The sequence below is a fragment of the Athalia rosae genome, chromosome 2, assembly GCF_917208135.1.
Source record: "Athalia rosae chromosome 2, iyAthRosa1.1, whole genome shotgun sequence".
NCBI classification, from domain to species: Eukaryota; Metazoa; Arthropoda; class Insecta; order Hymenoptera; family Athaliidae; genus Athalia; species Athalia rosae.
This window is the reverse complement of record NC_064027.1, coordinates 13,534,920-13,549,541: the sequence shown is the minus strand read 5'-3', so window position 1 is coordinate 13,549,541 and position 14,622 is coordinate 13,534,920. Positions and strand designations below refer to the sequence as shown.

The 14,622-nt window shown below is 38.5% G+C and overlaps 3 protein-coding genes across 5 annotated transcripts in view; 2 read left to right on the top strand and 1 right to left on the bottom strand.

The window, feature by feature from the left end:
- The window catches only part of LOC105684805 (inactive dipeptidyl peptidase 10), a 22,170-nt gene extending 18,670 nt beyond the window's left edge, over positions 1 to 3,500 (top strand). The window contains exons 14-16 of the mRNA XM_012398447.4: positions 131 to 291; positions 408 to 619; positions 746 to 3,500. Coding sequence (XP_012253870.1) covers positions 131 to 291; positions 408 to 619; positions 746 to 889 — 517 coding nt within the window. The 3' untranslated portion in view covers positions 890 to 3,500. The remainder of the gene's footprint in view (positions 1 to 130; positions 292 to 407; positions 620 to 745) is intronic.
- On the top strand, positions 3,468 to 6,862 carry LOC105684804. 2 transcript variants are annotated; one of them, XM_020851682.2, is made up of 4 exons: positions 3,468 to 5,928; positions 5,965 to 6,389; positions 6,464 to 6,609; positions 6,710 to 6,862. In XM_020851682.2, the coding sequence occupies exons 1-4, from the start codon at positions 3,486 to 3,488 to the stop codon at positions 6,819 to 6,821; spliced, it is 3,126 nt and encodes a 1,041-aa protein (XP_020707341.2). In that variant the 5' UTR covers positions 3,468 to 3,485; the 3' UTR covers positions 6,822 to 6,862. The 2 variants fall into 2 exon arrangements, with proteins under 2 accessions (XP_020707341.2, XP_012253868.2); XM_012398445.3 differs by having other exon boundaries at positions 3,468 to 6,389.
- Positions 6,837 to 14,622, bottom strand: LOC105684806 (zinc finger protein 239). Of its 2 annotated transcripts, none has more exons than XM_012398448.3 (7): positions 13,796 to 14,622; positions 12,134 to 12,275; positions 11,906 to 12,061; positions 10,622 to 10,879; positions 10,333 to 10,502; positions 7,857 to 8,090; positions 6,837 to 7,781 (listed from the first exon to the last, which is right to left on the bottom strand). In XM_012398448.3, the coding sequence occupies exons 1-6, from the start codon at positions 14,003 to 14,005 to the stop codon at positions 7,884 to 7,886; spliced, it is 1,143 nt and encodes a 380-aa protein (XP_012253871.1). In that variant the 5' UTR covers positions 14,006 to 14,622; the 3' UTR covers positions 6,837 to 7,781; positions 7,857 to 7,883. The 2 variants fall into 2 exon arrangements, with proteins under 2 accessions (XP_012253871.1, XP_048506737.1); XM_048650780.1 differs by lacking the exon at positions 13,796 to 14,622 and adding an exon at positions 12,589 to 13,768.

Here is a 14,622-nt window from a genome sequence, read left to right as displayed (position 1 = left end):
GAAGACGATGACATTTGGAGTCAAATTCATCTGAATTAGACCAAAATCTCACTTTCAAAACTATTGATTTTTTCAAGTTTCTTCACATCGATCCTTCGGCTGAAATAAGAGTGGTTTCTTTTCGTTCTAGGTACTTGAGAGACTCGTTACATTTTGTTGATAAAAGACGAGTCGCCGTATGGGGTTGGAGTTACGGAGGGTTCGTTGCCGCTTTAGCCTTGGCCCAATCCGATCAAAACGTTTTCCAATGCGGAATCAGCGTCGCTCCGGTCGTTTCGTGGAAACTTTACGGTCAGTGACAGAAATCAATTCGCATATTACGATTCAGGCCGTACATCTATTTAGCTAGGGCTGTTGAAAAACCAATAAAGAAACCAACAAGAAATCGTGGTAACAATGATGTACAGATTCCGCGTACGCTGAAAGGTACATGGGATCTCCGAACGTGACGTCAAACTACAAGGGGTACGAAGAAGCTGACGTTTTCAAAAAAGTCGAGCATTTACGAAACAAAATGTATTATCTGGTTCACGGTACGGCGGACGACAACGTGCAATTTCAACAGAGCATGGCGCTAGCGGGACACCTCGCAAAGAAAGGAATTCTATTCCGTCAGCAAGTGAGAAAGCTACTTGAAATTCTATTTCCCCATAGCTTGCATGTACACAATATATTTGTGAGGGTGAATTTTATGTGCGGATAAATTGTTTTTTCTTATCTTTTTTCTTCTTTCTTTTTTTATTAGGTCTATCCCGACGAGAGCCACAGTTTGGCAGGAGTAAAAGGACATCTCTACTTGTCGATGGCTCAGTTTTTAGAAGACTGTTTTCACAAGCAAGTACCCGTTGACACAAAGGCTGGCTTAGGAAGCGGAGGATATGGAATTTAAGGGGGGGGAAGAATCGGAATAAAAAATATTACAAAAATAAGGTGAGGCATAAAAATACGTTATAGTCAAACGATGCAATCCACTTAGGTATGTAATATAAATAATATCTCCACATTGTGTTCCGTTTAAACAAAATATTTTATTTATAAAAAAAACAACCCTTTCATTGGTACTGTTACTATTCATTCATTTATTTGAACATTTTATTGCATTTATCGCTTTCACACCGTCCACATAATATAATAATGTATGATTCCGTAAGTTTTTCGTCGTGAGATATTTTAAAAATCAGGTGAGCCGATCCTCCTATAGAGCGCTTGGAATCATGAACACTGAACCTTTTCGAACGTTACTCATTCATTATTTCGTACCGATGGAATGACTAAATTCTATGTAATCGCAGATGAGGATTTTAATGATTAATAAATGGCTTTTGTTTTTTTTTTTTTTCTTAATTTTATGTAACGGAGAGATACGTGTACTTCTTGAGATTAAACGAACAAAGAAATAATAATAAAATAACGTAACAATCAGATTTTAACCAATTTAAATTATACAATATTATACATATATATAAACTTAATAAGATAACTATAGAAGAGTAGTGAAAAGTTGAAATTTCTATACTTCTTCTTCACTTCTATGTCGTCTTTCACGCGTATAATGTGATATCAGCTCTTAGCAGAAAAAATATACACAAAATTCTATATTTATATATATATTAACAATAATGAAAAAGAAAATGAAAAATCTTGTCGATTAGATCGATCGTGTGTCGCGTGTAACGTAGAAATCCGGTTCGCGTAATAGCTCCGTTTACCGATATAACTACGCAGATAGCTGCGAATGTTGATCTATACAAATCGAAGCAGAGCAAAACACTATACTGCAGGCAGGATCGTAATTCGTTACGCATGCTGTACAGTTTAGCAAGAGTTATAACATTCGACCTTTGGTAATACAATAATTCTGAAGATCTATATACGGTGGTTTTCGTGTTTTTTCCTCGTTGTATGAAAATTGTTTAAACGCGCGAGAGCTTCCACAACTGCGGCAAATCGTTGCGTCAAATCGATACGATTATTACGCGAGAAAGAACCATGTTTAAAACTGCAGTGCTTTAATATATCGACCACAGGTCTGCTTTGTTGCAGTAACCGCTGAATAATTCTTTTAGCTCATTTATTATATGATATATTAGACCATATACGGTAGTTCCAATAAATTATTAGAACGAAATTTATTATATATTACGAATATATTTATTGATTATTACATTACGATAATATTGTTATAATAGCTATACCTATAATACTAGTGATGATAAAGCACACAATTAAATATTAGAAAACGAGAAACAACAAAAACAGCAACAAAATTAAAATATTGAAAAAAAAAAACAAATAAGAATATGAAAACATACAATGAGAGGCAATAAAATAAGGGAGAATTATTGTAAATATTACGAACGAGGAATGTTTTTATCCCGTTCTTTAACTATATTTCTAGATGATCAAAATATGTAATAACAATAATAATTATTATTATTATTATATCTAATTAAGTGAAAATGTTGTAAATAATTATGAACGTGATGGTATATTTAAATGAATGCGTTATAATTACGAAACTATTATAATTTTAGTAATGAAAATATTTACTTCGAATTACTGTAAAAACTCCTATGTAATAAACAAAAACATGAAAAAAAAATGAAAAAGAATGTTAGTTATTTCATTGAACGAACTTATCGCAGAATGCCACGTCAAAAAATAATAATGTGAGTGTAAAACAAATGCACGGATTCAAAAAATGGCAAGTTGTTTGCTATATTCGGACTGTCATGTCAAAAATATTACACCATTTCTAATGTTATCCTGAAATTTGATTCATCATCTTGCACGAAAATTTAAAGTAATACTAATCATAACAATTACAGATTATTGGAACGAATCAATTCTTAACAGACATGTTGTACTGAGGTATACATGAATATGCAATCAGAATAATCCGTTAAATCACAGTAATGTCAGACGTTGAGATTATTTCGACAGCTGCTGAAATAAAGCCGGACGGTAATTGTGAGGAAAGTAAAGTAATAGAACCGGATACTCAATTAACTCGCGAAGTGAACGATTGTTTAGACGTTTTGCGTAAATCGATATCGGAGGTTTTAAGCATTGTGAAACTCAATAAAGAAGCCCTAGTCAAACCAAAGCAAGTCGGTGCCAGCGTTCCCAGAGTTCGACTATTTATCAAAGCCATTAATCGAAAGCACTGATCTCTGCGTAACCCCTCCTTTCTCTTTAATTATAATTCGTGTGATCAACGATTGAAACGCATGTCACAGGTGGAGTAAACTACACAACTGATTGTGTACAACAAGATTTCGGTATTACCGAATTAACGAAATTGCGAATCAACGATGTCTTTTTACCATCAGGAGCTAGAGAAAAAGTTTACTAAATTGCTGCCCTCACGTATTTTAATTCGAATCACGTAGAACCCACGTGAATCGTCGTCTGTAAGATGTGAAAAAAAATCGACACTTTGATTCTTTGAGAAAAAAAAAACGACGAATAAACCATCGAAGATCATGATCGACGGAGAAGATGGAGAGCACCCCAACTCGGAGAAGAATAATGCCGATCACGATCAGATCTCACGAAAGGGTGAAGATTTATTTCTTCCAAATACCAGCGCAGATCTAAAAAACGTAAATGAAAATTTAGAAACAAACAAAGTTTCCAATCCCCGAGTAGTACCGTACATCGTCGATCCACTTGAGGTAAATAATTGTCACACAGTGGATGAAATCAAAGATGTAGTTAAAACGATCACCGACGCAGTATTTTGTACCATAGAAAATAATGTCGATCAACTAATGAGCCGGGATTCGAACACTCTAGGCATGCGAGTTAAAGACAGTTTAATCCTGAAAGTACAACAGTCGAACAAAAGAGAAATAATGTTCGACAGATTAGGTAGTTCATTAGTATCTCGATTGGTCGTGGACGATGACCAGATTCAGTACTCACCGGCGACGGAAATATCTTTGCCGAGTACCGGAAGCGAAAATCTTTCTACGAAGAGAAAAAAATCCATCAGTTTAGCCGAGAACGTTGAAATTTTCAACGAATCGGACGAAATTGAAGGTACCTCGGTGGAAAATGAAATTACAAATATCGTCGATGAATTTGGTAATACTGAAAACGATGGGGTCGACTTGGAACGGTTGTCCATGAAGGGCGACGACGAATCGAACGATTATTCCAAATGTCAAAAAAGATCGATGTCTACCGCTAAAAGCGAAAACTTGCTTCCTGATACTTATTTAGCAGCTGAAACGACCGAAAATAATTCATTCATCTTTCTAAGTAATTGTCCTCAGGTTCAGTCCATTGACCAAAGACCTTCGGCAAATTCTCACAGCAAAATTAAAGAAGTTCTATTGAAAAATGTAGAGACTAAACATCTTGGCCTATCAGAGCCAATCTCTATTCTGGAAGACTTAATTAATTCGTTGGATAATTTAATGAGCCCTCCACGGGCGTCTGCGGAAATTATCCTAGTTGAGAGCGAAAAGAAAGTCCCGCAGAATCAATCGCAGAAAACATTACCACGAATGAATGAAGGATCCTTGAAGACTGTCGAAGTGGATTCTTCCAGCAATGTGGTGGTATCGAATCTATCTCCTTCAAAAAATCGGAACGGGGATAAGATTACCGAAAGAGGATTACAGAGTGTTGATTTTGCAGCCGAGAAACTTGAAAATAAACAAGGCGCGCTTTCGCCTCGGGTACAAAGTGAATATTTGGTTCTTAATTTCGATGGGAGGGATACGCTTTCGGAGAGAAGCAACGGATCGATGAACCTGCTGGGATCTGAAGAACAAATACTAGGACTAGGTAGAATAAAGAATCTGGAATCTGCTCTCGTCGCGGCAAACGCTATAATTCTGCAGCTAGTGGCCGACGCATCCATCATTGGTCGTGAAGATGAAGAAAGTGTTGATTTGTCGAACATTCCGTTCATACGAAGTACAAAATCTTTAGAAGCTGACGTAAAACAAAATCGATACAGAGAAAAACCCGGTCATAAGTTACTCGACGATGAAGATACTCCTCCGGCGATCGAAAACATTGCTCGAAAATCATACGAAGCATCTACCCAAAGCAGTTTCATTGAGAGACGTATTGAAAATAAAACTCAAGACTTTGGTGCGAACTGTACCGAAGTTTATGATTCTGAGCATTCGCTTACGGCTGAAAATAATGCGGGAATGTTATTCCCTAGGGTGATGAAATCGAATGAGAATTCTGACACCAGAGGAAAACAACTGCTGTTAAGCATACGAGATTCTGAAGCTGATAATCTGCAGCAAGAACGAGCCAGGAATAAAAAGTTCGAGGGAAATGCGAGAAAGTTTGCAGACTCGTTATCTCGTATATTCGGTAATTCTTCGAGAAAAAGAATGGAGTTTAATGTCGCAGCCGACTCAAAGGCGAGTATCAGACAAGGAGAGTTCAAGGTCGCCGTTGAGTTACCCCTTCAGTCAGCGTCAGACGGTTTCAGCGACAAAGGTGAAGAGCATTGGATAGAAGAAAAAAAATCCGACGTAACATCCGAAGATAATAGAGAAAAGTTGGTTGCTATTAAATCGCTAGAATTTACTATCGGCACCGATGATTATAACACCGATAAGGAAATAATCCGCAACCCAGACGAATCCTTGGAAATCTTGAAAGCAGGATGTACGACTACCACGGCTAATGAACAACCAATCGATTCTAAAGAAAAAATTAATTATGCTCCAATAGATAAATATGATGTTCCATGTACCCAAGATGATCAATCGAAAAAATCTTCTAAGGGGTCTGAAACCGGTAGAGGATTTTCCGTGATTCGTAAGTTATTTTCCAAAGCATCTATATGGAGTAAAAAAAGCCACTCGAATCGAGTTGATCAGGTGAAGGAAGAAACTCACGATGAGTCGAGTTCATATGCGACTAATTCACCAATTCAAGGATCGAAGAATGCTTCAAGGGAACAACGTCTTCCTATAACAGGAAGTACATTGTCAAAAGGACTGAAGAGATTATTTAGAAGACAAACGTCAGAAGATTTAAGCTGTCGTTCTTCGCATTCGGATACTCTTTCCCATCCTTTGGGAGAAAATGATAGAACCTACGTAATGATGGGATGTGACATTCGTGGGTCAATGAACAATAATGCAAAGAAAGAATCTCACGGTGCACAATTCGTCGTTTACAACGTAGACACAACGGCTGGTTTTTCGAAAGCAATATCAAAAACTGCCGAACCGCCTGGGACGAAAAATAAAAACCAGTGGAACGACACCGAAATATCGGCTCAGGGCACTCACGAAGAGAATAACGTCGAAAATAGTTCGACAGAAATTAATCATGATATCGAAAATCAGGTCGTTCAAAAACGAAATTCTACGCGAGTTGGTAAACACGACCATTATCGATTAGAGGTACAGTCTGTTTACTTTGTAGAACATCGAGGGGCTTAGAACGAAGCTGAATCTAGTCCTTCCTTTATTAACAGATCGCATCCGACGACTCAAGACCAGGTCCCAATTTCGTTGGTAGGAGGTCAACCGTTGTCATGATGGCGACTCCTATTCAACCCGAAGAACAATCGCAAGCTGCATCATCGAGCAGCTCTGGTAACGGACGAGGTAAATCGTCAAGGTAAGTTGTAGAACCAATCAAAGAATTGAAAATATATTCGATTGTTAATTAGGAGATTTGAAAGTAATCGTAATTCGATATGTTCGGTCCGAATCTTCAGCTCCCCAACTGCCCTCTACTATTTCCTTGGCCCGTCGTTGGACGAAGCTCTTGTAGACGTTAGAATCCTGTTCCAAAGCCTGATCGACAAAGTGACAGGGCGGGGAAAGTAGCAGATCGTTGTCCGATTTATTTCTAATCTAAATTTATTGGAGTAACATTATTTACAAGACAATCTCCAGACTGCTAATCCACTGAATTAATCGACTGCTAAAAGTTCCAGTGAACGATTTCTTTAGTTACATATACCTACTTACTTAGGTATGTATAGCAGCAGCCTTCAGGGTGCCAAGAGATTCCCACCATCGTCGGTATTATTATACAATAATAAAATACGTAATACGAATGGCTATTATTGATAATTATGCCGAATCGGAATCGAACAGGAAAATCGTCTTAAGATTTTTTTCACCTTTACTATCAAGAGTTAAAAACTAAATTAGTTATATAGTCGAGGAGCGATAGACAACACTGAAACTCTTCACCGTAATGAGAGTTCGTATTAAATATATGTAATAATTTTCCCCACAGTTCCGATTCAGCGTAATTACCTTGTTATTAATTACCTATAACGTATATTTCAATCTTTTCGTTTACAACGTCAATCTTTAAAGCTATATGATATCGAAATTTTTTCGAACTTACGTTGGCTTCAGCCTTAAAATCTCATTATTCACAGCTTTGAACTCTAGAAGATATTAAATTTCTACAATTCGTAGGTACCTATTATACCTTCAGCACAACCCTGATTCATCATTGTGTTGAAATTTCCCTTCGTTTGCATGCACGAGTTGACAAAAAATTATATATTATATTTCAATAATAAATGTATCCGTAACGTATCCATGCACACCTGCACGCTCGCAGGTGGGGTACTCACATGTGTAAGTATAGGAGGATGATTATTACTAATTGGACGCGATAATTTATGAACATTTTTTAGTCCTACCACGTTCTACTAGTTTCAGACTATTGCAGTTCCGCCACTCAGCCCGTGACTTTTTCTCCCTTTATCGATGTGCGCAGCACTTACGTAGTAAAAACGAAATGGCATGACGCATTTCGTTGTCAGTCTGAAGAAAAACAAAAATCCAAAATTGCTCGAAGATATTAGAATCGATATGATAAGACATGTCGTCTCAAGTTACCTATTCTTTGTGATCAGCTCAGCCCGTTCATAAATCTGATTTGACAAACTTTTTGTTCGAACATCTTCCCAAGTGTAGGAGCATGTGATTTTTCAAATTTGTCGGTTTACTGAACCCTCTGTTGCATATGTGGCACCTGAATGGCCAGAGACCGTTGTGAACGTAGGTGTGACTTTTCAAATCACCGGGCGTTGGAAACGACTTTGAACATTGTGAACACTTGTGCGGTTTTTCCTGCGAACAAACAAAATTGTGTGGAGCGAACGTTGTTTGCGTCATAGAATATCTTCTTTATTGTTATTGAGAATACATCGAACACCTGCTCTGTGCAGATTAATTAACAAATTTTCAAAGATCGCTGTAGTCTTTCTATTCCAATCTCAAAGTCAAATCGTTGTGCCGATCGTTAATCGGATACGAAGGTATGCTGCATCGTGATCAAGTTGAAAACTGAAGAGTATGGATATGGGGAGCATCGGCAGAAGAGCGGTAGTACAACACTACACCACTAATACCGACTGAAATCGCCCAGGGCAACGTTCTCTGTCTCTCTAATTGGATTGCATTCCACGCGGGAGCAAGTAATGGACCAATTACAGTAGCTGATGGCAGGCCTACCTGCGTTGCTCCCGAGTATCATTACTTCCAAATATTAGAACGTGCGTATAATATAATACCCGGTCTTCTCTCCATCAAATTCAGCCCATTAAAAATATTTTTCAACCCCGAAATTACAATAATTTTTTTTCTCATTGTAAAAAGTCAACAATCACTCCGAGGTTGCGCAATTAATTTCGAATAAATAATGATGATAATAAATTTAAAAAAAAAACTTGAACAACCGAATTGCAGAGAAAGAAAAGTCCTGAAACATTTTCAATCCTTAATCATTATTTTTTGTCCGATGAGTAATTGATAATGAATTTTTACGGAAAAGTAAGTAACGGAGTAGATAACGAGTTGCGGAATTGTACGAGGTGTATGAAAATACTTGAATTGAAACTCGGGGTAAGATTTGCAGAACCGGCATAATGATTTTGCTCTGATATTCAAGGCAGGCTATCTCGACACGCTCAAAGCAGTGCCGCTACTGGCGTCGGCAAAGTGGTCAGCGGTAGCCAAGACCGCAGTCAACGGAGATGAAGCCACTGAGATCTGTCGAAATTCTACAGGGCGGATCAAAATTTATCATCCATTTATAATACCCGTACGGAGGTCCTCGTATAATACGGGTACCTCCGTAAACCTATGTCGGTATGAGTAAAATTCATTTCTCATAAACTTTTGGAACTTACAATCATGGACAAGTTTGCGAACTTGAAATTCTTCGATGTTATACTTCACATTTCATCTCGTTGTTACGTCGGTTGTTTAAAGGCATAAACTTAACAACGATATACTCAAGATAGGTCAAGAGATATGTGCTTTGCTTCGTTCATTCCTTCGGTTTTTTTCCAACCGTATTTGCGGGAAACGCAGCAACAACGTGAAACGCTGATTATATACAGATTGCAAAAAAAAAAAATACAAAGAAAACTGTTTGTAATGTACTTTATAGAGTTGCAAAATGGTGAGCTATATTTTTTGTGTCGAGTTTTTATCATATTTTTACGTAAGTGGTAAAAAAAGAAATTCTATAGAGTCGTACCTGAAGAGCTTTTCAAAACCGCGAGTCAGGTTCCATTAAATACCTGTATATATATTGGTACGATCGATTCAGGTTTGTTGAGATTTAAAATTGAATCGCTGAAAATCGATATATAGCGTTGCACGATGCGGACCAAGGGGAAGAGCCGATTGAGTAAATTCTTGCATTTATTTTCCAAGTCAGAACGAATGGTAGTTTCCCCGAATTCATTTTCGACTCACGAGATTGCAGTTCGCATTTATTCTGATCCCCTCTGACAAAAACCGACAAAGTAAACTCCGTACATCAATCTCTTTAGTGATCCTCGCGAACATTTTTATCTTGTACCGTTTAAATGGGCCGTGTGTTTGAAAATTCAAATTCAGAAATGATATTACTATACGGTGAACGGTTCTTCTTCTTCTTCAGAATATAATGTGCACACGCAAGTTATTCAAACAAAGATAAATAATTGATAATTTTGTAAGACTCATCTGTGAAACGTATAGTTGGCTACAGCGGTGCACCTGCATCTCTCTTAGTTCTTCGTACAATTGTAAGATTTCTTGCTCCCCCCGTTACAGGTTGCGCGAACATTTTTCGATTTCTTACAGCTGAACAATTACGCGCGGAGATCTCGTATATGGGGTTAACTATAGGTACAAGACGAGGCGTAACTGGGTAACGTTAATTTAACAATCTGTTCTCTATTCGTTTCAGTCTTTTTTTAAATTCGTAATTGGTGTGTTAATACGTTATACGGCGGTTCGGTTATACGCTGCTTAATAATGACAACAATTGAAACAACAAATATTCGAACGAATTTAAGTAGACGAGTTTCACACTCACCTTTATGTGAGTCATTCGGTGATAGTATAAATTCGAAGAGGCGGTAAATTTTTTCCCACAAACGAGACACTGGTGTGGCTTTTCTCCGCTGTGTATTCGTTTGTGCGTATTTAAAGAACTCGATGTTGAAAATCCTTTGTTGCAAACCATACAAACGTGAGGTTTCTCACCTTAAATCGATTATACAAGATATATGACGAGATTGAGAGAAAATATAATGAAAAAGTTAATGAAACTATATCTGGGATGAGAAACTCTGTAATAGCTTCGCGATCCTTAAACTCCTCACCTGTGTGCGTTCGCATATGCCTTTTAAGTAAGGAAGGACGATCGAAAGATTTTCCGCAAACTTCACAAGGCAGTAAAACGCGCTCGCCTCGTTTCATCGTTGTAAGGATGCTGCATTCTAAATGATCGCCAACTAGGGATAACGTAGACGTCGAAGATTCGCCGGATGTCGATTCGTATTCGTCAGCCTCGTAGCAAGACGGAACCGTAGACGATGACTGATGCGATAATAAGGCCATTGACAGATCGAGCGGGGATTCTAAAAGACAAATTTATCATGCAAATAAGTAAGCTAGTTAACCGCTTAATATGTTAGTACAATCACCGACAAACTATTCATACAAACATCCCGATCGTCGTTTTCTCTTTGTTTTTCTTATTTTTCAAATTTCGTATGCATCTGTGCGCAATATAAACGCAGGTGGTTTGAACTAGATACTCGATATTAAGCTGCTCCAAACCACGGGTATCGCTGATGTTAATTAACATTGAAACGAATTCCGAAATAATTATCCGAGGCAATGGGAACAATGGATCGAGTTGGATAGGCTGAATTTCAATGGCAGGTTAAATTTGCTGCAGTGAGTCCAAAGTAGGTATATAGCATACACCAGCGAAAGCTTCTGCAACGTCGGCGCCGTCGACCCTTAAGCGTAATTTGATTCGAGAAGAGTAAAAAAAAATTCGAGATTAAATTATATATACGCGAAATACAGAATAGGGCTACAAATCTGAAATGCAAATATCGGAGGAATTTTTGTCGGTGCAGATCAAGGCGGCTACTTGTGATTCAAATGTGTAGCGCTCACAGCTACTGAAAGACAGTACAATGGGTGGCAACTGGACGGTCCTTAGCTGCAGTTTACTCCACCCAGCCTATGTGTACCCCATCTTCAACCCAGTTCGGAACCGAGCTGACAACAAGCTTTAGTATTTCTTACTGAGTTTAACTCCGATAAAACCTTGCGGGCAGAAAATATTTCAAACGAATATAATGTACACGGTATATGTATAAGGCTTTTGAAAACTGGCGCTGCTATACAGAACTTCAATTACGGAAACCCGCTTAAAGATCAGGGAAACATCGATGAGACGCGGACGTAGGTAAAATTGGCACAGAAAATGCTCATGCAGCTGTGCAAACTCCATTGAATTTATACGTACAGTATATTTTTATTCAGCAAATGAACCCGCGGCCAGAACTTGGTGAAAATTCATTTGCTCTTTCAAAATCTATGACGTAATGAATTACATGAAATTGTATAGATTTTCATTTTATACGTACCGTCCAAAATTGAATCTATCGTGTACCTATAGATCGCCGTACGTGTCCATTGGGCGTGCGATATAAGAACCAAATCGCGATCGTCTACGGGAACAAAACATGCCGCCAATTCCGTGTCTGGCTGTACATCTTTAATCACCTCGAATATCGGTTCCCCTAAAACCCGGAGATTTTCGTAGCGAACCTGACGTCAAAAACGTGACAGCGCAATATCCAGTGAAAACTTACCTCTGACTTTGGTGCCGATCAGATTCACCTGGTCATTGTAGGTCTGAACAATGTGTAGGAATCTTATCCAGTTACACTGACGGTAGTTAAGATTATAATTTGAAAAAGAAACCTCGTCATAACAGCCGTACTCGCGTCTTATCTGAAAATAAGTTAAAATTATGTCGGCTAGAAATAATATCAGCCTTTTACTATTTCAGCAATTTTCTACTACTGTATCGGCGAGTCAGTCAGAAAAGAAGAATCGAAAATCAGTCTAGGATAACTTAGCGTTATGCTCGATAGTTTGCCGACATCTCAAGACTACTCCGCAATCAGAATGCGATCTTTGATAACCAGGTGTAAATGGTAACTCAACGAATCCTGCGATTCGTTCGCGGTGGCTGAAAAATTGGCCTGGGGTGAGGTATGGAGACCGTGAGTTTTCGATATAACGCGCGATAACTGTTACTTACTCGAGACATAACAGCAGCTCCCCATTTAACCGAATCATAATACCTTTCTCTCAGGTCCAGGTAGCTCTCGATGCTACTGGTTTAACGTCATAATACAATGTTCGTTGTTCCCTACATGAAAGGTATTAACAAGACAGAAGACTCTATCGAGTGATCTCTTCATACCCGCGTATACGTAAACGCAAATTGTGCATTATGCGCAGCTGCGATAATAACTGTTTACGAAATACCTTATCATAACTATACTGCAATGTGACGGTAAATACCTACAACGATAATCGTCGCGTTGTAAAAACTGTCCAAGACCCAACGGGGATCGATCGTGTATCAGTGAGAGATAATTTAGATCACCAACGGGTTAATTGCGATCGTTCGATCTGCTAATGTTTCATATCGCGGTGATCACGCGGTAACGATCAAAGATTATGATCTGAAAACGAATGTGCGTTATTGAGAAAACCACGCGTAATCCGCAGTTGCAATTGAAATATAATTTTACTTGGATTGATCCGTTTTCTCTACCGTATCATTTACTCCTGGTTATTTTTCGAGCCGCACCTTAAAACTATCCCTTCTCATTAATCACTCGAGATCAAGCTGTATATATCGCAGTTAGTGCCCGATCAAGAGGTGCTGGATCAGGTTCAAACTAAAGCGTTTCTGTTCCCCGTGGTCAAAGAAATACCAATCGAAGACGGGTTTTTTGATCATAAATAAACTTGTATCACTGCAGGCCACGAATTATCCCGCAACTCTTGCTACTGCAAACGTTGAATAATTTTATTTTTTATTCATCTATTTATTCATTTATTTATTTATGCATTTCAATCAATGCACGGTTGAAAGTTCAGAATAAATACGTAGTAAGACCCTCCGAGGTGTACGACAAAATTACCAAGTACTCTGAGTAACCGATATAACTGAAAATGAAATCGCTGCTGTATCGCAAGTTCGATATTAATGGAACTGATACGTATCTCTCATTTCATGCTTTTAGCGCAGCCACTTAAATCGTGATACCTACCCCATTATCGACTGTACGTTATACGTATGTAGATGAGAGTCTAGAACTAAAAATAGTATAGTGAAGACTCGGAGTTTAATGGGGTTCCGCTATTTTCCGATGTCAGTTTATTCCTATTAAGATGTCATTGGGACGATATCATTGCGCAATATATCAAGAATATGGTAATATTTTCGTACTTACATCGTTGTCATCTAGAAGAGAGTACAAATCAATTTTATCGAATCTTATCGATCCCTGAAACGGATATATGAGCGTTCCCGACGGTATGAAGACGTTGGACCACACTGAGATCCGCATCTCGGACAAGGGGGCATTTTTAAAGAGCTTGTAAGACGGATCGGTAGCAAGGACCAACGAGAACTCCTTTGGTATCAGAACACAAGTTTCCATAACAGTTGATGATTCTTAATGATTAACAATCGTGAAATGGACAACACGTTCGTCTAGATCAGCAGATGTTTGAAAACGGGAATAAATTAATTAAAAATAAATCAACAAGGTGTAAACTAGACACCGATAACAAACGGAGAGTAAAAAGGAACCATTGAAACATGAAAGAAAACCGATTGCAATCACTCTTAAATTGTTACGACACGTTATCACAGCAACGGCTGCACCGTAGAGGGTGATTAAACCGAAATCGATCAAATTCCAGTATCCTAATAGACGTAAATAACTTATTTGAAATAATTGTGCAAGGTGCGAGCAAGGTCTTCGCTCACTGGGCGAGATTAACCGACTGATCTTGACCTTGCGACGGGTTAGCAGCATTTGCTACCGAATGGATCCCCCCACTAAGTTACACAGCATCGTCCTGACTCCGAGCAGTCACAAGGAAGCCGTCTTCTCTTCCACTGCTTAAGAGCTGAACCCACGTGGGCGACTCGGCACCTGTCGCTCCCCAGGCTCATGCTGCCAGGCCATGCACCATCCCGGTCAATTATTATCCGCCAGCTCTCCTTGATGCCGCCTTTGTGTTGTCCGGTTCCCGGTGTAATTCACCTTTA